The 23,261-nt window shown below is 42.5% G+C and overlaps 1 protein-coding gene across 2 annotated transcripts in view; it reads left to right on the top strand.

Annotated features, from left to right (window-relative positions):
- The window catches only part of INSC (INSC, spindle orientation adaptor protein), a 121,894-nt gene that overhangs the window by 63,590 nt on the left and 35,043 nt on the right, over positions 1-23,261 (top strand). The window contains exons 6-7 of one of the 2 annotated variants that reach the window (XM_011384400.1): positions 10,034-10,147; positions 16,525-16,650. In XM_011384400.1, the coding sequence (XP_011382702.1) occupies positions 10,034-10,147; positions 16,525-16,650 (240 nt within the window). The remainder of the gene's footprint in view (positions 1-10,033; positions 10,148-16,524; positions 16,651-23,261) is intronic. The other variant, XM_011384402.1, reaches the window with a different exon arrangement.

Below are 23,261 nucleotides of genomic sequence, written 5' to 3'. Positions count from 1 at the left end.
CCTACTTGGTTTTTTTGGGCTGTGTCTCTAAAGTCTTCTAAAAGGTCCTCACACATTCACAGTGTTTCTTATTTGAACTGTAGCTTCCATAGACAGGGATTTTACTGTGTTTTGTTCATGGATATATATCTAGTGACTAGAATAGAACTTGGCATACAGTAGGCACTCAATAAATATTTACTTTATTAATTTTATTTTTAATTTATTAATGAACAAATATTAAGCAGAATATTCGAAACTTACATAGTCATAGATCTTCTTTATTCTTAAAAAGCACCTATTTACTTATTCTGGGATGCTGGTGTTTCAGAAAATGCAATTTGGGAAACATCTTTTTTTTTCCACTAGGGAGCCATCTAGGCTATTGAGCAGAGGACCAGTGTTCTTCCCACTTTCTCACTCCCTATCCCCACGCTCCTCCAAAATGGTACATGGTGGAACAGTGCTTACGACAAAGGCAGTGATAATCTAGCACTCCTCTGCACTGATCTGCTCCATTCTAGAATGTTATTCCAGACTCCAAATATGTCATTGGCAATAAATGTGCTCAGAGGAGGTTCCTAGGAGGATGGGAAAGGGCTGAAGATTCAGGTATATAGAGAACAGGTGGAGAAGCAGGGGACGTTTACCCTAAAGATGGACACTCTGCTACCTCTAAAGTTCTGTGCTTCGGGGCCCCAAAGAGAAGAAGGACCTCAGGCCCCTTGAGTGAATCTAAAGGCTGTTCCACGTGAAAAGGAGTTTGCGAAGCAATAGGGCTGCCCTGCAGTGGAAGGGGATGTTTGAGGAACTGCCCATCACTGAGATAGGGAAGACATCAGCAGTAGATGGAGGTTGGACTGAGTGACTTGCAAGTTCTTGCAATCGTGATAGTGTGCAACTCTAGGAATGTGGGCATTGTGGGGTAGTGAACTGAGCATGGAGTTTGGGGGCATATCAGGGTTCAAATCCTGACCGTGCTACTTACTGGGTATGCAAACCTGGGCAAGTTACTTAATTTCTCTGACTCTCGGTTTCCTCACTTCTACAGTGGGTTGTTAGGATTAAATGAGACAACACGTAAGTAGCTGGTGGCACTCTTCTGATTGTGTCACCTGCTTTATTCACTAGAAGCCAACAACAAGCTTTGCTAAAAGAACTCCTAATCACCTAATTAATTGTTTATTAAGATAGTTTAACTAGTTGGTGGGCATGGAAACATTTAAGGCTTAAATGTTAGGAGCCACCAATGGGAAATTAATATGCATCGATGATTAGTTTATGTGGGAATAAAGGATTGGCCATATGGGTGGTGAGGGAGAAGACTTACAACAACTGATTTACTTGAAGGGGACTTCTAGGGGACTCTCCATTAATCAATTGACTCTCACCTGTACCTTTGAATCCTTGGTTCAGCTTCATGTGGTTAGATGATATATTCATTCATCCTTTCATTCTATCAATCACTTTTTATTTCAGTTTAAAATAGCACCTTTATTTTTAATAAAACTGATTGGGGAATGTATTTTTGGTTAGGTGGCTAAAAGAGGTTGTTAAAACTATATCTCACAGTTAAATTTCCCCTTCTTGTCCCAGGCAGAGCTAGACAACTTCAGGTCTCACCTGAGGGACAAGCACCTGGTGTGATAAAACCAAACCAGAGGGACACTTTCTAAGAGAAGAGGGGCAGGCACCAAGCTGAACATACTCAGTTTCTTCTTCCAAACTCACTAACTCATTTCTACCTTCCCAGCAAGATGACATGGAGGGTAGAAAGTAAAGCCAGCAGAGGTGATGCTGCTGACAACCTTTACTAGGAGAACAGGAATGGGTACCGAATATTACCCTTTAGTAGTACACAGTTCTTGTCCTGTTATCTGTTGGCCTTTTTTCCATTAGGCTATGGTCAGCCAGGAGTATGGCTGGGTCCCTTGGAGAAGGAGGTTAACTGTGGGGCAGTCCCTTCCCACCTTCATTAAGCCATTTCCCTCACATAACAACTCATACTTCTTTGTGGATCCTTCTGGAATCACAGTGGGCAACTTAGACATTGCTCCCAGCAGGCTCGGAAATGTTTCATTATATTACGTTCATTAAATTAACTCTAAGGAGGATTTGTAACTAAAGCTCAAAATTTGCTTTCCTGATTTATTTCTCACTCTTGGATTTTGCTCAGCTATGTTGTCCAATATAGGTAATTAGAGGCTGCAATGTGATTAAATGGCAACACAAAGATAATCCAAACATACCTGCCAGTTGAGAACTATAAAGATATCCAAAATTTTAATATAGTCTTCTGTCTTATTTTAAAGTTCTCTGGGAGAAAATAAAGTAAAAGAAAACAAAGTAAAAATAACAGCAGTAAAAAACGGAATTCCTTTATCCTTAGGAATAATTCAGGGACTCCAGGCAACATCTTGTCCTAGGACTTTGTCCTTGCAACCAAAGGCCTTACAGGTAAAAGGGATGGTGGCAAAACCATCTTGGATGCAGCTGTGGCGGGATGTTAGTCAGTTTATTTCCGTTGTCTGTGGTTCACAGGGATTTGTGAACATACATTCTCTGGGGGGAAGCAGCCACCATAGGTTAATTGTAGTTCCATATTTACCACATAAGGCAGAAAAATGCCTCCTTTCTCATAGAGTAAAGCCATTGATAGGCATTTGATAAGATTTCATTTCCTTGCCAAGTTAAGCATTTGCAACTCCTTCACAAGGACTTGGTTGATTTGCATCCTGTCCCATACAGCATTTTCAAAATTTCTTACTTTCTTGCTCCCCTCTAAATGCTGTGTTTCTGTCACCCCAGGCTGCATTGATTTGGGCTCCCTGAAGTGACTGAGGCTAGGAGTCTTCCAACTGCTTCAAACACGCTGCGTTCTCCAGAGTCCCAGAGATTTCCCAGGAGAAACATATATGGTTTTAAGAAAATTAATTTCCAGATCTCCAATTTTTATTTTTTTTTTCCTAAAATGATCCTCCCAACACTACACAGAGTTTTTAATAGCCCTTCTATTACTTTCCAAAAGAAAGACATACATATCATTCATCCCGAATCTTACAGTGCATTGCCTGGCTGTACAAAAACCTTGGAATGAGAGTGGGGAGATCACACAAAGGGGAACCTTTCATTCATGAATCATAAAACCTTTAGGCTTCCATGAACTGTTTTACACATGTTTCTGTTGAGAAAGGCATTAGAAATTGTATATTTTGCCAGTGTGGGGATTTTCTGCATTCAGAAATATGATAGTCTGTGTATGGGGTGTGGCGCGTGCGTGCGTGCGTCCGTGCGTGTGTGTGCGCGCGCGCGCGCGCGTGTGTGTGTGTGTGTGTGTGTGTATCGGAAGGGTGCTTATGAAAGTTTCCAATTTATCTTACCCCTCCCTTCTCCATTTATTCTCAAAATCGTACATGGCTCTTGAGGGACTTATCCTTAAAGAAAAGCTCTTGAGGGCTTTTCCTTAAAGCAAAGAGAACACAGGTAGGACACATCAAACCCTAAAAATGGCTTTTTTGGGCACACAATTAAATGCAGCAATTTCTTTCAGCTACACTTCATATTCAACTCTATGTTATCAGCTGTAAAGAAAAGTGTCTTTGAAGAGCCAAAGACTAAAGGTTAATGATACTGAATCTTTTAAACGTAACTGGAATATTTTTGAGAACGACCAAATTTTTAAAGATATATTGGATACAAATTTTACGTGATGTTTTTGAGATTTGGTGCACATTATTTAAGAAGGCAGTTAAAGGCTATTTTGTGAAAGCATTTAGTGAAATATTTATAGTAATTTCTACTTCCTGTTAACAAAAGATAAAATTAATTGCTAGCAGCTGGGCTAATCAGATTTAAGCAGTAAATACATTTTTCCTTCTTTAAATACATAGTGAAGTTTGAGCATGAGAGCTACTAAATATAACTGAATAATTTCTGATTTTTTTCTTCTCGATCTTATTTAACTATTCCCTAAAAGGAACACCAGAGTTCAATAGATACACACCTGTTTACTGAAGAAATACAATGCATTTTTATCATATTTCTAGATTTATATTAATTTACAATGTTAGTTACACATTACTTTGCATTATCAAAAATTTAGTAAATTGTTTTATCTTGGCTTTATAACATATAAAATAAATCAAATTTTATTTTAGGTCTACATTATTTTAATATTGACAGTTTTTAGCACTTTCTCTTAGAGAATGATTTCCATGAATTATTTGTCAGTGTTTTTAGCATTTCTCAAAACACATATCAAGACGTTTTTTAATTAAAAATGAAGTCAGGTCTTCATTGATATAAAGTTAAGTCAACTTGGCTGATTGGCTTGACTAAAAGAATCATCTTTGCCAATTAGTTTATAGAGTGGGTATTTTCCACAAATTAGATAAGCAAAAGCTATAGCTTCAAGGTTTTGGTAAAACATATTTGAAACACACAAAAATATTTGATTTAAAAATTGTATTGGCAATGAAATTAATAATATTTTGATTTTCCTAATCCTTTCTGAATAATTTGTATAACCCAAGGTGCTCTAAGTGAAAGAGTAGTGGGTATAATTAATGATCGTTTGATAAGCTTTGCTAAAGTACTTTTGGAAGTCTTCCCAGAAATTGAGATAGTGAATGAATGACTTTAATGATTGGGTAATAAATGCTTTTGCAAGTCAAATGGTTTCCAATTCTTAGCTTTTACCAACGTAGAGGAGGACCAATTTAGAGGAGTTATCAGCTGGCAGATCATTAAAAATAGTGTTTGATGATAGATCACTATGTGATTATATAACTCAGAATATGCTCAAAGGGTTGAACCACTTGGCTATCCAAGTTGGCTATATAACTCCTATTTCTCTATATAGATTTATGGGAACAAGATTTGTCAGGATTTACACCTAAAAATACAGCAGTAACTCAATATTTAATAATGAATAAGTGGATGGATTAGAAAGCCTTAAAAGAATAAAAAGCCTCATTCATCTCATGAAGAGATCTATTTATAATAACATTTTAATTTTATGATTTATAATTATTTATTAAACTTATAATCTATGTTGTTTTGACCAATGGTAATGATAATACTTGTAATGATAACTCAACAAAGAAGAGATTATTCTTAAATACTGAGAGCCTTGTAGTCAGAAGAGATAAATTTCAAATTTCAATGATAAGTATGATAAAGGTGAACAATAAAACACTTTAAAACTTAAATGTGTTACATTAAGATAAAATTCTGAGGGAGAATTGGAATGGGAATATAAGTTTAAGGATGAAAAGAAAAGATGAAAAATGTTTAATTGTAAAGAAAGAGGTTAGTCTTGTATTTTTAAATGGATTATGGTATCAAGTTGTTTTGGTATTTAGATTTTATTGAATACATCTGAAAGAGTGATGCAATGGTTATATTTTTTGTCAATATTTACAATCTGCTGGAAATTACATTCTTTCCAACTTTGCTTTTTAAATTTACGATAAAAAATTTAACCATTCAAATTAAAAATATGTAAGAGGTCATATATTTTTTAATATTCTTTTGGAGATTAATGAAAACAAAAAAAACCAATTGACATAGGACACAAAGGCACTGTAGTCCCTTGTCATGATGGCTACTGTTCCTTTCCCTTGCTAGAGAATTGCTTAGGGTTGAGACCTCAGTCTTGTAGGGAGGGTTTCCTTGTGACAGTTCTGAAGTCTGGCCCCTTATGGGCCTAGTAAGGTCTAGTCCCTCTTTCGCATACTTATCAGAACATTGTCTTTCCATATCTTTTGAATATCTTAACCTCGATTAGCATTTCTTCCTGCTACATCTTCTTTTGCAGTAATGAACTCCGCCTCCAGCATTCTCTTTCCTCTGCTCCTTTCAGGGAGACTCAGCTGAATTTCTAACAGTTTACCCTGCATCTTATGTGGGTTCTTTTCATCTCTAACTCATAGAAAAAGCCCAGTTGCTGGAATTGATCAGCTTTCCCACTTTGGCTTCTCTTTCTTTTCTGGCAAGTTCTTTTGCTTTTTCCAAAAAACTCTTCTAGATTTTGGGATTTACTTTATTGAGAGAAATGAAATTGATCAAGGTCTGGGTCTGCCCCCAAACTCTGGTTCTTAGAGATCTTATCCACTTTTGCCTCCTTAAATTGGATACTCCCATTCAGGAGACATCTTCTCATCATATTCTTTTGAGTATGTCCAATATTTCTGTGCTTTTCCTCAGAGTCTTAATTCATTAATTTCTCCAGTATGTTCTCTCAGGATACAGGGAATGCTACATCCACATTTTTAAAACATTTCATTTGGAAATTTATCTAGTAATCCTTTGTATATTTCAGGTTGATCTCTATAGTCTTTTCCTGTGTTCCAGAATTCTATTAATGCACAAGAAACAGCCCCAACAACAATTATTTTTATTATATCTCATAATTTTAAGTATCAAGAATTTGGAAAAGGCTTGCTGAGTGATTCTTCTGCTCCAAGTGGCATCAACAGAGGTCACTTGGTGGTTTTCAGCTGGCAGATGGTTCAGAGAGTCTTAGAAAGCTTCATCATGTGTATGGTACCTTGGGAGCACCTGAGAGCACTGATCAGGGATCCTACACATGGCTTCTACAGCACGACATTCTCAGCGTTATCAAATTTCTTACGTGGTAGCACAGGACTCCAAAAAGAATTTTTCAAGGAGGCCTCAGTGGCAGCTTCCAGTTTTCTTCCCCGTCTTAGAAGTCTTAGAACATCAATTCCGCCAAGTGCCGGCTTCTATTGGTCACTGAGAGCAGCACAGATTCAAAAGGAGGAAAATCAGAACACATCTCTTTATGAGAAGAAGAGCAAAGAGTTTGTGACCATCATTAATCTACCACACCCTGTCAAATCTTCCCACCTTTACAGAATCCTTTTGCATAACTGGGCTAACCTAGCTATGTCTAACTATGGATTCTCTACCTGAAGCTTTGGGAAGAAGCTTTACCATATTTTCCTGGCTCCTTCTGAGGAACTCATTCCAGGCTGCTGTTTGAGAGTTTACCTTTCTTAATAAATTTCATTGGGTTCCAGTCATTCTTTTTGGTTGAGAAACAGTTAAAAATCTATCCTCCTTTTCGAATTCCTTATTTAGAGCAGTTAAATTTCATGCATCTCCTTAACTCTTTCTTATCTCTTTATCCTGATTTTCAATATCTCATTTTTGTGTTTCATATCTGCATGGTCTATCTTTTAAGAAAATATATCTGTCATTCAGCAAATCAGTCTATTTTTCTTTATTTTGTTGCCATTTTTTTCAAGCTCTTCTCATGATATAGGGTGAAGTAAATTTTTGATACTTCTCTAATTCCTCATTGATTTCCTGAAAGAACTTGGTTTTAGAGACTGTGTTAGTTTGAAGCTAACACCAAAATGGAGTTCCATAAGAGATGCCTGTGAAGGAAAAAGGGGAGGAAACAGGAGTAGGAGTGGAAAACTATGTTGCAACTGAGGAGAAAAAAAAAAAAGGAAGAATTGAGTAGAAAAAGACTCAGAATTTTCAAGTCAAAGTCATCTGTCAGGGGAGTGCCCTGTCCCACAGTCATGGGTCCGTGCCAGTATGCCTGCTGTGCTTAGTCCCGGTGGGGAGCAGCTTAGGGGAAGTGCAGCCTTGGCAAGAACATAGTGACAAATCCAGAGCGGAACCAGTTGAGGCTCTGTCACCTCTGCTCCTTGCAGCAAGAGCCCTGGCCACCAGAGGGCAGAGCACTGTAGATGCCAATGGATTGCAATGGGCTGAAAGCTAACGAAGCTGTTTAGCTTCCTTGGCTTCATACTTTCATCTCCACTAGTCCAGATGAATTCACTGACCCTTGAAAATAAGAAGTCGGATCACAGGGTTAAGGTCCAACTCCACCAGGTACCACATGTGTGACCTTGGTTTGATTTCTTTGTCTCAGTTTCTTCAATTGTGTAATAAAGTTTGGACAAAACTTTTGAGGACCCTTTTAGCTCTGACGTCTTATGATATTTATGGCCTTGACGATTTTAGAGGAGGCTTTGATCTTATATCTTCCCAAATTTATGCCCACGAAAAGGACGCTTATCACTTGTCATTGTCAGAGAGCTGATTCACTGAGACAAATCTGGGGTGTAATTACAGTATATATGTGTATAGACATTAAAAGAAATTATTCTTAGACATAAATTGTCTAATATTAGCAGGTGATTGCAAAAGACATTGGGTTTTAATTGTTTAATGTAATGTTAATTTGCTTCAAGTACAAACACTAATCAGGAACATTAGGTACTTATCATTTAGATACAGGACCCCAATATACGAAATCTGCATTTTCATGTGAGCATTAGAATCACTTATGTAACTGCTTCCAGTAACGGTGGGGAAAGATTCTAAGAAATACATTCATTATAGAGATTTGTAGTGACTAATTTTGATTATTAATTTTACCTTTTGTTGAATAACTTACAAGAGGCATCTATCAAATCTTAGGTATAATTTTTATATTTAATGTAGTTTGATTAAATACACACTTTATCTTAGTGTGAGAATCCTATGAGTTTGAATAAGAAGAAAAAGGAAGAGTCATTTACCTTGAGCCTCAAACTCCCTTAATTTTAATCATTTTACAGATGGAGAAACTGAGGACTAGGGTGTTTATTTCAGTTGCCCAAGATCACAAAATAAAAACTGCTAACAATTTTATTTTGCTCCTCAGTTCCAGGTACCTTTAGAAGTTTTTTATATATATTGACAACCTTAGTAGCTGGGTACAACCACCATAAGAGATAGACACTGTTATGTCCACCGTTTTGCAGGAAACTGAGGAAACTGATGAGGAAACTGAGGCGTAGAAGGGATAAATTACGTGCTCTAGGGCACATAGATGGAAGTGGCAGAGCCGAGATTTTCACCCAGGTGGTTTGGCTCCTGAATCCATGCTTTTAACCATATACACACTTCCTCATCAACAAAGTATGTTTAAAAAAAAAAGGCAACCTTGGACTAGAACTCAGAGCTCATTTCAAGTGTCTTTTCCGTAACACCAGAGTTAATTAGAAACAAATCCATTTAGTATTTCAAAATAAACATGGCAACCAAAATTGCAAAAGTGGCTGCTCAGAGCACCCATCTCTGGAGGTCTTACTTTCTTGCATGAGCCCCCAAAGGCAACTCTCCCCAACCTCCATCTCCCCACCTCTCAGGAGAAACTCAAGAAACTAGCATAAATTAGCGGATAGAAATCACTTATAATCAGTGAATCATATACTTCAAAGTAAATGACTGATTATCAAGTGGTTTCAAGATATGTGAAAAGCTTTTTCTCAGAAATAAGCTAAACTATTCTAGGAATAATGTTCTTATTGATAAATTTTCCATTTGCTTTTCTTCCTGGGCCTCCCTGGGTCCTATGTTCAGTCATTCCCTACCCTCTCACTTTAGATTTAGCTATCCTTTGGGTCCTCAGCCTTGACCAGAGTGGCTTTCCTTACTGAGTTTACCCACTCTTTGACAGGACTCCCAATGTTGCTGTTTTGGCTTGGCCAGACACCCAATGCAAATGTCCCCCCACTCAAGCAGTAAGCCTCTGTAGAGTAGAGTTTCTCTTAACTCAACACCTAAACCCATCACCCAGCTGGAGTTCCCCATTGGCTAATAACAACCCAAAATAAGCAGATTCTTTGATCATAGCTGTAGCAACTCATTGTTTTTCAACGTGATGGTTTGTTTATTTAACAGCTGGTTTCTGTCCTCCGTAGGAGCCAGTAGCACAATAAAAGGGTATTGCTGAGACCATTATCAATGCCGAGAGCTGATTTTCTGACCCACTAGAGCAGGGCACATTTGTTGTCCATACCTCAGCGGTTTGAAACAATCCCCTATCTCTGAAATGTAGTTCAGACCCCATGCTGACTCATGTCTTTCCCAAAGTTAGAACATCATCATCCCATAGTGAGGTGGTGGATGGGGCAGGATTATAGATTCTAGGGGCCTCTTAGAGCATGGACCCATTGATATTTCATTAAAGAAGATGAGCAGAGGGTAGGTGAGAGGGAGTAACCATCAAACTGCTCTCTTTTCTTAGGCACTGGTGAGAAAAATTGATGCCTCTGACAATATCTACACCACAGAATCCACCACTGGGAACTTGTTCAGCCTGACCCAGGAGGGGGCTCCCTTGTGCCGTATCATAGCCAAGGTAAGTTTCATGGCTGGAAGCCAAAATGAGAGGCCTGGGGAGAATGAGAACAACTGGCTCAGGAAATTGTCCTGACTCTTGATTTGCTTGTTATATGACCTCGGAAGAGTGACGTCTCCTCTCTGGGCCTCGGTGTCTCCATCTTTAATAGTGGTCGGCCCTCTCACTCATTCCCTACTTGACGTCTCAGTGCCCTCAGACCTTCTGTCATCTTTCTTCATGGAAGATGTCTATTACAAATATCAACATTCCTTCCAATCTCCACATATCCCACCAAACCCACACTGAATCTATTCCTCAACTCTAGTTCTTGGCTGCATCCCCAAAATGCCTGCAGCCACTCCAATACTACATGAGAGGAAGACAATGGAAAAAGACAGTGGTTTTCATCAATTACAATGGGAGTTATAATGTGTTAGCTTCATGGTCAATTTGTCCCTGCACTTGAAGTCCAAACATTTAGGGAAAATATAGGCAATTGGTAGCCCGAGGACTTCACTAGGGTCTGTTTTGTTTTTACTTTTTTATTTGAGAAATGACATCACCAGTAGGGATAGAGCCAGTTAACTAATTGGGAGGAAATTCTGTCCTTCAATAGACTTAAGATACCAGTCACAGGAAGATGCTCCAGCTTGGTGGTTCCTAGTCCTGACTCTGTATCACAATTGCTCTGTGAGTTTTTGGAAAACACAGATACATTAGTTACCACCCAAGGTTTACTGAGGTCCTGCAGTAAGACCTGGGAATTGACATTTGAACAAGCTCTACGGGTGATTTGGAGGCGTGGCCAGACTATTAGCATCACTGATCTAAGCCCTGAAGGAAACCTAGACGAGAAGAATATTTAACCAGGGGAGAAAGAAAGTATATATCACAGCAATAGCTGACATTTGAATGTTGCTGTCCACTGTGCTTAATGCCTTACATATATTGCTTCTTTTCAATCACAAAACCATCCTATGAAGTAGGTACCATGTTGTTCTCATCTGAAAAAATTATTCGAGAGACTTGCTTAGGGTCCCACAACTGATAAAGAATGGAGTCAGAATTAGAGCCTAAAACTTTTTAATTGAGTTTTTGGTTCTAAAGCCCATGGTGGTGACTTCTGATTCAATCCTTGGGCCTTCAGGTTCTTGGGCCAAAGTGTGACTCAGAAGTTCTCAACCTTATAAGCACATTAGACTCAGTAGGGAGTTGTAAGAATGTTCTGATTCAAATTTAATTGGTCTGGAATGTGACCCGGGGTGGATATTTTATCATTTCGTGTGATTCTAATGTGCTTCTCGGGTTGGGACCACTATCTCTCAGAGAGTGATTTAGGTTCGATTTAACTTAGAATGCTTGTGGTATTGTTGAGGCAAAGGGGATGGAGAAGGTAACATCAGGTCTGCCCTCTCCAAGGATCCTGTGATCCAGTCATTCAGCCTGATCAAGAGTGTTGACTCTGTAGGGGTCTGTCTTTGTGCTGTGAGGACAGAGAACTGCTCCAACTTGGTGCTGGAACTGGCTCAATGTCAGGTCAATGATTAACTTCAAACAGAAATTAGCTGACTCTCTTTTGGAACAAGGACTATTTTCTTCTTTCAAAATAAGTTGCAAATATTGGCTGGGTTTGGGCCCCAGGTGTGGATCTGAGGCATGAAAGGGACAAGGAACTCTGCTGAAAGTCAGCCTGGGGCCTGAAGTCTTTTTATGTTTTGGAAAGCTTGGGCCTTAAAAGTTTCCTGGGAAGAAAACTTTGCTGAAGCTCTTTTTCTGTTCCAGGACCCAGGCACTCCAAGCTCTGTCTCCATGTGCTAGAGGCAGCCCCTATTTCCTGCTTGCATTTGTACTTGGCTTTCAGAAAAGCAGAGAAGGGTCTAAGCCAAAGATGATGTTAGTCTTTTCTAGGGAGCAGGACTTAACCACTAGTTAAATATTGATCCCAAGCATTTCCAGTAGTAAGGGAGCAGGGCTGAAAGGCCTGGGCCAGGACCCCTCCTCAGCTCTTTTAACTATTGTCCACCCCAAAACCAGCCCTGAGCTCTCAAGGACTATAACCAGTAGTTGTTTAAAGATTTGGCTGGTCCTTTGAGTGTGGACATGGGCCACATACCATCAGAACCTGCCCAAGGGAATATGCATGTCTCATTGAATATTAACAATAACTATATGAAAAATGACTATTTATTGGTTACTTTTAAAGTGCCAGGCCCTGTGCTGGGCACGACCCATACAGTTATCATATCTTGTCTACATGTACCTCTCCGAGACGGGTATCAGTAACCCAGTTTTACAGAAAAGGACACCAGGACGCACAGTGGTTGAATACCTTGAGCAGCTGAAACTTGAAAACATGTTTGTTCAGTCCTGGAGTCAATGCTGTTTCCATTTTACTAGCTCAGTTGGCTCGGAAACTTAGAGTACTTCCCTTTGCAGGCAAAGTTCCTGCTTCAATAATTCTGGCTCCCTCTTAAACAAGATTTCCTCTTCTCTGCTCTTGGTACACCACGCAGTGATCGGCTTGCCCACTTCAGGCCTGAGGCAGAGGAAGGCTGGCATTGGGAGGCATCAGCAGGAGTGGGAAAGAAAAAGGAGAACCTGAGATTTCTAAAGCTCTAGAAGTAGTCAGCTTTGATGATGACAGTGGTGGTGGTAGCTATAGTAGTAGTAGAAATAAAAAAAATAAACATTTATATAGCACTTGCTATGTGCTAGACAATGTTTCTAAGGGCTTTCTATATAATAATCTATCTAAACCTCATCCTCTGTGGTAACTGTATCTATCTGCATTGCAGAGGTGAGGGAGCTGAGACAGGGAGGTCACATGGCTAGTAAGTGGCTGAGCTGGGATTTGAACCTGTCCGTTGGGCAGCACAGGCTACGCTCTTAGTTACTGTTATGAACTGCCTCGTAACAGCATGTCCTCCTCCCCTTCCTCCTGCCTTTCTTTTCCTTTTCAAACTTTTCCTCCCTTTGCCCACTTCCCACCTTCCACATCCTTCTTTATTTACTGAGTCCTTTCTATATGTCAAGCATTATGTTATGTCATTCATTATGTCATTATTGCTTCTGATAATCTTAGGATGGTTATTATTATAATTCCCATTTTTAAGATGAAGAAACAGAGGCTCAGAAACAAAGTCATACACATTCAATGCAGAACTGGGATTTTAATTGAATCTGCTGACTCCAAAATCTTAATCTCAACCTTCTTATATCTTTGGTCTTTGGGAGAGAGTGGACAGAGATTGAAGTAGAGAGAAGATTCAGTGATGGTTTCCATCTTTCTAGCCTGGAAGGTGGTGAGACTAGTTCCTCCAGTGGGATCGCTGTTTTGGGGTATCTATTTTTGGCAGTGACACAGGGGCTGGGAGTCTCTGGTATACCCTGCACAACATCCTCACTGACAATGCTCAGGAAAGGTGCCCAACATTGTGACAGATGTGGGGAAGTTCCCCCAGTGGCCTTTCCCACCCAGTGGGGCTCAGTGTGGTCTGTCTTTGGGTCTTCCGTCCATCTGAGTTGCATCCATGAGACGATTTGACAGCCGGTCTGAGGCCTGTCAGTTCAGCCTCTTGGGTTCCTGTGCAGGCCAAGGACAAACCCAGTCTTCCCTATGGTGGTGGTAGCAAACCCCATCTCTTTCTGAGTGCAAAGCAAAGAAAATTCCCTTGTACTTTGTTGAAATTACCCTGCACCCCAGCTTCTCTATGATTCTTCCCAGCACTGGTCTATACACTCCACAGTGGCATACTCCAGTTTTACGACAGTTTATCCCAAGTCTGTCTGAATAATGTACATCATATACAGCTGGGCTCTGAGCCTGGAGCTTTCTATAAAATTAAACAAGCTCCAGCCAACAGTAGGATTCTGCTAGCTCAGGCGATTCCCGGCTTTACGCTAAGATGAGTGCCACTCTCGGGTCCTCACTGAGGGTTTCAGGGTGGTCCGTGCCACTAATCCATCTCACTTCCTCACTGCCTCATTCCTCCTCTCCCTCCCACATATGTCAGCCCTCGAGACACCTTTCATAAGGGTATGAGACACTCTTCTGACCAGGAAGCCTTCCATAGCCTGACCCTCACTTGGCCGTCCAGAAATGGGTGCGAGGCCCTTTCATATACATGAACTCAGTTACTCCCCAAAAAGCTCGGTCATGTGGCTGTCATGACCCCATTTTTGGCCAAAATTAACCAGCTGCAGAGCCGGATTTGAACCAGAATCCCCTCAGTTTGGATTCAGAATTCCCCACCCCCTTCCTCTCCCAGTAACTAAAACTGCTAAGAAGGCCATTTTTCATAGGCTTGGGAAAGGATGTAATGAAAATCCAATGCTTATGGGTGCAGAGGCTTAAATATAGTTATGCTGGGCTCAGTGCTTCCTGAGCCAAAGGAAGGCTGCCACATTGATCCTGGCGCTTGGCCTGAGTTCTTTGGAACCAATTCTTTGCCATTGGTTCCAGACGTAAATTATACCTATCTATCTATCATCTATCTATCTATCTATCTATCTATCTATCTATCTATCTATCTATCTATCTATAATCTATGTCTGTCTGTCATCTATCATCTATCTATCTGTCTATCATCAATCTACCTATCATCAATCATTTATTTATAATACCTATTTATCTCTTTTATCTATGACATCTATCTACTATTCATCTATCTCTATCATTGTACATATATAAATAATATTTTACTATATATGATTAAATATAAATACACATGTATATATACATATAAAACATAAAAACACACATATATAAACATCTATATTTTACTATATATGATTAAATATAAATACACATGTATATATACATACATACATATAAAAACACACATATATAAACATCTACATCTAAAGGGAGATCATCAATGACCAGCAGAGCCCAATGTGGGGTATCTGACTTCTGCTCTGGACGCCCATGGTGGTGTGGCCACTGGTTTTCTGGGTGCCAGGTTGAGTCACCTTTGTGCTCTGTTTGCTCTCTCACTTTGCTCTGAGAGTTAAGGGGGCTCCAGTGATTTTTATAGAATAAATATGACTGTTAGGATGAGTGCCTCACTTGCAGACTTCTCCTGGGAAGCCTCTATAAGGTAAAGGTGTTTCCATGAGTAGCTATCACAAAAGGAGAAGAACATGCTCATTCTCAAGAGCTGGGCCCATCCTAAAGGGTTTTTGTTTTGTTTTGTCTATTTTTTTGTTTATCATCTCGAATGAAGGAGTGAAAACAAAGATGACGGGAATTGGGGGTGAATTATTTCACCCATCTGGACTTCAGTTTTTTTCAATCACAAAATGAGAATAAATTATAGTATTGATATATATAAAACTTCTTTTTTGTGTGACCACCATGGTGATTGGGAGGATCTGAGAAGTAAGTAATGGGTGGTTGCTGGACATATAGGCTTGCGTTCCTGCCTCGCTTCATACTTGTTTCAGACCCTATCTCAGATGTCCCAGGCTTGCTCCAGGGCAGGCTGCTGAGAGGGAGTTGCTGGGTGTCTGGTAGCCATGTGGAACAGAATTGAGCCTGGCCCTAGCAAACATCTTACCCTGGCCCTTGGGGCTCCAGTCCCAGAGCATCTGGGGACTCCCACTCCAGTTTGGGGTATCAAGGGTGACATTATTTCTGGAGCTAGCATTTCACTGCGGCATCCATGTGAGAATGGGTGTGTGTGTGTGTGTGTGTGTGTGTGTGTGTGTGTGTCTGTGGACTTCAATTTTTTTTCTATTTCCTACCTAGGTTCTCTGGCGGGTGCCCTGTAAATTGGACTGATAAAAGACAGATTAACAAGAGACAAGCAAACAGAAGTTTATTAGCATGCGAACTGCATTTATACATGGGAGCACTCAGAGATGAATAACTCAGAGTTGGTTAGAACTTGGGCTTATGCAGAATCTTAGCAAAGGAACAGTACATTTTTAGTGAAGTAATAAGACAAAAGAAAAGGACCTGTGTCTCTGAGGTAGCAAACTGTAGGAAGGCAATTATATAGGAAACTAATTGTAAATAAAGGCTTGGAGTGAAGTTTGTTATGTAGATTCCTCTGATGTCATCTCCAAGGTGATAAGGCTCTAATGTTGACTTTGGGGATTACCTTTTATCCTTCCTAATAGACAGGAGAGGGAGGACAACTTTGTAAATTAAATTATGTTCTGCTTTTAGGCAAATAGGAGGATGGAAGAGAGTTTGTATCTGCTTCTTCTCAATTGCCTTCAGCTCAAAATAATCTTTATGTTATAGTTTCATATTTTAATATAGTTTCGTATTTCGGCACCTTACAGACACAGCAGCATACCTGCTGAGGGATGTCAATTAATTTTGCGTCAGCCATAAGGAAAGATCACACCATGAGGTAGGTCATGTGATATTTTCTTTTCCTTGGCAGGAGGGTGGAGTCGTTGCTCTCTTCAAGGTCTGCCGACAGGACAGTTTTCGGTGTTTGTACCCCCAGGCGCTCCGCACGCTGGCCTCCATCTGCTGTGTAGAAGAGGGGGTCCACCAGCTGGAGAAGGTGAGTGTAACTGGCTGGATAGGCAGTCTGCGGTCCGGGAACAGGGAGAGTAGGTGGAGGAAAAGGCCTCCTGGTGGCCATCTGGGTTTCTTCATAGAGCATGTCCCTCAAGTCCCTCCTTTTCCTGAGCATCATTCAGATAAGGCGGTTGGGATCTTGACTCTGGGAGTTAATGAAGATGTTAAGAGGACGGGGACTGAGGAACTCGGCCAGGAAAGGCATGGCCCAAAGGGGCACTTAGCACTTCCTGGTGGAATGACCAACAGAGCCCAGTGGGTGGAACAGAGCAGGAGGCAGGAAGTAGGGTGGGGAGTGGTGTCAAAGTTCAGGGCAGTTGGTTCTTCACTCATGGCAGGACTCCGGCAGAAGGTGGAGGATCCAGCTCCTCCGAGGACAGAATGGTCAAGAGTAGAATGAGCACTGGGTACCCTGGCAGGCAGGTGGGGCTCCACCGAGACTAGAGACTGGAGAGCTGGGATGAAGGAAAGTGAAGGCTGAGTACAAGCATATGCCGGGTCAACACGGCACGGGAATGCGCTGGGTTAGAGGGAAGGTGGTCTTTGGTAGGGCAGGCGCTTCAGCTCCAGACCAATCTAGAGCAAGGTGACTAATTCCAGCCACTACCACCTGACCCTGCCACCCATTCCAGGTTATGGGGCTGAGGCTTCTCCTCAACCAGGACCTGAGTGGGTCTGAGCCTGCAGATGGCTCCCCAGAGACGTTAGGCAGGAGTATTGGGGAAGCTAGGGCTGACATTTGGGGCAAGTTTCAAGGAAAGATGCTGAATTTTTTTTTGTGTGTGGAAGAGAAGTGGAAAGGCCTGGTGTGTCCTAGTGACAATTATGGTGCTTGCAAGGTTGGGGGTAGAAACCTTAAGTCTGTTCCTGTGACAGGTCTACATGGGGCTGGGCAAGCAAATTGCTTCTCTTCTTCTGCGTAGTGTGCCATAGCCAGGTCCTGGCTGCCCAGAAAACCTGTGTACCCTACCCCAGCTTCTTCATTTTGGTCTGGACTGCCAGACAGACGGTTGTCTTACTTTCCACCCTACCCCTTTCCAAATCGACTCAGGTTACCAAACAGGGTCACAAGATCATGGGCTCAGAAGATGCTCTTAGCTAGGGATGGAGGAATCTGCTCATTTTATAGATGAGAAGGCCGTGGCTCAGAATGAGGAAGTAATTTGTCTGACGTCACACAGCAAGGTGGTGGAGGAGCAAATGCCAGCCCTTTGTATGTGTGTGCTTGCCTAGATGGCAAACTAGAGGAGGGGTCAGTGATGTGATAGACAGACAGACAGTCTCCATGAAGTAGATGAGTCAAGCAAGTCCAGCATCATTTGCTGAATATTCCTCTCTTCTTCTTTAAAATGTTTTTCTTTGGACAGTGGAAAACTGGCCAGACATAGTTTGTTTCTCCTCTTCTTTCATGCTGGTTGGCAGCAAGAATAAAAGAAGAAAAAAGAAGATGCTAGAATCACCCGTCCTCCAAAAGCAGTGGATTTCTTGGCTCTAGAGAATTTGCAGAGCGGCAGGATGATTTCAGTCTAGGGAAGAAAAACAGCTGGGTTTTTTTTTTTAGTTTAGAGCTGAAAACCTGTACAGGAAGGCTGGAGGCAGTTTTTTCGGTTTACCTTCCTGATGTTGCTTTAAAGCCAGAATACGTCTTTATCAGGCCAGATGGGCCACCTGTCCTGGGAGTCAGACCCTGCCCCGCTAAGCCGGAGGACAAAGAGAACACTCCATGCCTGAGGGCTTCCTAAGCACCCTCTCACACACACATTCTTTCATTAACTCACCAGATCTTGTAAGGTGAGCACTGTTCACATCTTCATCTTAAAGACAAGGAAGCTTAGTCTCAGCAGTTTAAGTGTCTTGCCTAAAATCACGAGGTAAGATTTGGCACCAGAATTTGGACCCAGTCTGCTTGAGTCTAATGCCCAGTCTACCCCACTGCCTTGATGGTTGAATGCTTTCAGAGCACTGAAAAAGTCCCCGTAATTAAACCCTAGAGTACCTTGCTGCTACTGGCCAGTGTGCTGCTCCCCACCCCCACCTGGCACAGGAGAAGGAAGCTCTGGGCATTGCCCTCTCCAGGTCAGATTTCTTTCTATAAGCTGGCAACTCTCATGCCTGTCAGAGATGTTTCAGGAGCATCACAGAGTGGGAGCGAGAGTTGCCTGAGAAGAGCCCCCGTGTGGTCAGAAAGAGTAACTACATTGTGCAGCAGCCACAGAGCTTGCAGAAGTGGCTCCACCTGCATTCTCATTTCATCTGATGCTTGCCTTGAGTGTGCAAGCATCTCCAGTGTACATATAAAGAAACCAAGGCCTAGAGATGAATCACACATCTCTAGGTGATATGTGAAATGACTTATTGCACAGAATCACACAGCATGTAATTCATTCATTCAGCAAATATTTATTGACTATCTGCTATTTGCCAGGCACTGTTTTAGGTGCTGGGAATACAGCAGTGAACAAAGCAGGCTAAACTCCTTTCCTTCACAGAGCTTACATTCTAGTGCAGGGGGTGGCAAGTGATAGCCTGTGGGCCAAAGTCAGCCTGCTGCCTGTTTTGGTATATATCATGGGCTAAGAATGGTTTTTTTTTTTTCTTTCCATTTTCAAATGATTGGAAAAAAATCAAAAGAAGAATAATAACATTTGTGTCACATGAAAATTATGTGAAATTCAAATTTTGATCTACAAAGTTTTATTGGACACAGCCATGCTCATCCGTTCAGGCGTTGTCTACATCTGCTTTCATACTACAGCAAAATGGAGTAACTGCAGGAGATCATAGGGCCTGCAAAGCCAAAAATATTTGCTATCTGACCCTCCACAGGAAATGTTTATTGACCCCTGTTCTATCAGGGAATGAGGATACCGTGACAATAATGATAAACACAATAACTAACATATCAAATACTTGCTTTGGGCGAGTACTTTGTTAAGTACATTCTGTCACTGTGTCATTTAATTGTTAATTCACTGATGCTGTTATTATGCTCACTGTTTATAGAAGGAAGGGAGACTCAGAGATCTGAAGCAACTTGCTCAAAAGCGCACAGCTAATAAATGGCCTGGCAGTAGTTTAATTTCCGCTCTGCTGAGACAGAGCCAGCCTGGGCTGTGAACCATCATGCAGATCCAGGACTGAAAGTTGTATCAGGAGGCCACCCTCTTCCTCCTCATCACTCCACTTCCAAAGGTGTAAGGGGTTCTAGAGACACCCAGGAAGGGTCTCGGTGTCCCATGCTATCTGTCTCTGTCCCTCCCCCAGTCCTGACCACGCCTGCCCGCTTCTGTGACCTGGGCTGCTGAGCACTGTCTTCAGCTGCTCTGGTGAGGTCTGCCATTGTCAGTGTTTAGGGTGGAAGGTGAAGTCCACGGACAAGCTGGTTGGTAGTAACTGCAGCAGGACATGCGTGGCGAAAGCAGGGTGGGGAAGTGCAGTGCCCAGGGGCTCTTGCTAGTTGCCCACTCACCAGGCACATTCGTGCCCTAATTAGATAATGTCAGAATCCCAGCTTCCCCTGATTTACTGGCCTGGCCTCCTTGCTGAAGCTCACTTAATTAATTGGCAATGAGAAATTGTGCTGGATTTGGTGAAATTCATCTCTGTCATGTGACTCCCCCTACTTCCCCCCAACTTTAAAGAGGTTCATTAAATCATGTATTGATTTCAGCATTGGAGGTGTGGGTCTAGTCAGGTCACCAGACACCCCCATCCATCCCCAGGCCTGCTACGTGCTGCCTCAGCTCTGTCAGGTTTGAGGCATTTGTGTGGTCATAGATTTAGTTGTGGTTTCATTCACTCATGTCAAGTCATTTAGGCATCTGTTTCTTTATTCCTTCTGTCATCTGGTCAGTCACTTTTAACTCACTCGCTTACTTGCTCACTTACCCAGTCCATGACCGTCTAATCACACTACTAATTCATTCTCTCATCGCTCTTTTGTTGTGAAGCAGCCTGGCCTGGTGGGGAAAGCATGGCCTTAGAGAGTCAGGCTCTCCTGGGTTGGAACCTCACCTATGAACTTGGACGTGCTACACTGAGTAAGTTATTTCACTTACCAGAGGTACAGTTTCTTCAATTAAATGACATGATAAAATCCACCTCCCAAGATTGTCATAGAAGACCAGATATGCAGTAACATAGTATCTGGCACGCAGTAAGCACTCAATAAATGGTAGCTAATATGATTGCAGCAGGCATAGGGCCAATTGCTGGGTTTTTGAAAATCAGTGGCCTCTGACTATTGTGGTGTCAAATGGTTGTTGGACTTCTTGGTGGTCACTTCTTTATGTATGTAAATGTTGAATAGTATGGTGTACAACTGAAACTAATACAATATTGTATGTGAGCTGTATTTTAATAAAAATCTTTTTAAAAAATCATTGACCTTGGGAAGATTACCATCTGGTAGAGGAGGCAGCGTTTTGGCATGCCAGCAGGAGGAGCTAGCATGGTCAAAGATGCTGCCCAGTGCTCAGTATGGACAAGTTGGGTATGGCTGGAGCACAACTCCTCACGACCTTTCCATTTTACAGATGAGGAAACTGAGGCTTAGAGACCGTGTTCCCTCAGCTTATGAATGTAGGGCTTGTATTCAGACCCAAGTCTGGCTGGTTCTAAAGCCCGTGGATTTTACATTGTGCAACGCTGGGCCTTCTGAGGTGAGGATTGTAGGGGAATGGCTCCCTGGAGCCAGGCTTCGGTCGTTGGCCTTGGTGGGGAGCAGAGACAGATACTCCCCAAAGAGGGGCAAGATGTCAATCACAGTAACGGACTCTCAAGAGGTATCGGAGGATGCTTCAAGGCTCTATTCTTTCTTTTTAGAGGTCTGGTTCACACTGGGCCACTGCCTCCCCACCATCATGTTCCTCCTGGAACAGCGAGTTTCAGGAAGTCCATCCTACCTTCCCTGTGTCCTTGGCAGGCAATCACCTTTCATTCCCCAGTCCCCTGGCTGGGCTCTGGGGAGGAGAAACAAGGAGCTGTGCTCCCTGCCTCCCAGGATGGCTGAGCAGGGAGAGGCCTAGCAATATACACAGTGGGAACACCTGTCCCATGGCTGTCAGAGGCCACAGGCCTGCGGTACCACTTCTGCCTGGAGTGCTGGTTCAGGCAGCACCACAGAGGCAGTGGAGCTGGTCCCAGAAGGTCAGGGAGGAACTCCCAGGCAGGCCAGGTGAAAGTGGCCTCAGCAGAGACAGCTGTCTTGGCCAGTGGGCCAGTAGGGTTCTAAGTCTTTTAGGAGTTCCATGTTCAGTGAATTGGGGGAGCCCAGAAAAGGAGGCAGTGTTCTCTAGGCCCACTTTAGAAAGGATGGGAGGAAGAAAATGAGGGCCAAGGAGGGAGTGAGGTACCCAGAGCCACACAGCCCAATGAGAGTATATGGACCGATCTCCATCTGGGTGGCCGGGTGACCCAGCCTGCCTGGACTGGTCAGGGCAGCCTTCCTGGAATAGTAGAGCTGGGAAGGTAGACTGGCATTCCAAGAGGAAAGACTGCAGGGTTTAGGAGAAGCTGAAAGGGGGCAAGGGAGCAAGTCACTCCTCTCTGAACCTCAGTTTTTGCTTTATAAAATGGAGAAGTGGCTAATGGGATGGCCAAGGCACTGTTTGTGCAGGGGCTGAGGTTGGACTGGGCCAGGGCGTAGGATGGGATTGGAGAGGCACTGGAGTTGGCCTGGGGGTTCTGGTCTAGGTGGGAGGCTGGAGATCTAAGGATCAGGAACTTACAAGTCTAGGGCCATAAGGGGCGTGGGGGTTATGAACTGTAAGCCCTGTGCTCAGACAGCTTAAGGAAACCTCCAAGAAAGTTCTACTAATTGCCTCTTCCAGCCTTGAGACCAGAGACAATCTTGCTTTCAACAGAGCTTCCTTTTATTCCCATCCTCCTCCTTCTTATTTAATTTTTTCAAATAAGGATTTCACCCTTTGCTGAAGCCAAGGTAAGAGTTTAATGAAAATCGATGGAGAAATTAAAGAGGAGCAGGGAGGCAGGGGAGGAGGGCTCAATTTCAAGGCTGAGGAGAAAATTGTCAATGGCCAGAAATGAAAAAATTGCTGTCTGTCTCCTTTACCCTCCGCCCGTTTCCTGGGGCAGCTTCTTGGGATTGAAATGCCCTGACATCTGAAGGGCCAAGCTGGAGACAGGGAGGCCTGGATTTGGCTATTGAAGTCACAGAGACCCTGGGCAGGAGCAAGTAGGGTACAGGGGGGTGATGGGGAGGCGCCGACGCTCCAGCTGCTATTTTACAGAACTTTCTCTCCATTGCCTGCTCCCTGTAGGGTTGCAGATGGTCAGAAATATGTAGTATTTGCAAAGAAAACCAGTTAACTGGTGTTTCTTATTCTTTTGCTTATTTGATTCTCACAATCCTTTTGTGAGGAAGGTAGGGTGAGATGGTCACACCCATTTCACAGAAGAGGGAGTTGAGGCTAGAAGGCATAGAGACGCTGGGAGAGACAAGGCTGGGCTGAAACCGCATGCTTTTGCTTCTAGCCACAGGGTTAGTTTGCTACAATCCGCGCCCCCCCCCCCCCCTCCAACTGAAAGAGGCATGGTATGCAGACCCCAGGGCAAGGCAGCTTACTTCATCTT

This window comes from Pteropus vampyrus, unplaced genomic scaffold (assembly GCF_000151845.1).
Source record: "Pteropus vampyrus isolate Shadow unplaced genomic scaffold, Pvam_2.0 Scaffold575, whole genome shotgun sequence".
NCBI classification, from domain to species: domain Eukaryota; kingdom Metazoa; phylum Chordata; class Mammalia; order Chiroptera; family Pteropodidae; genus Pteropus; species Pteropus vampyrus.
The sequence above is the reverse complement of the archived record's forward strand: the minus strand, read 5'-3'. Positions and strand labels throughout refer to the sequence as shown.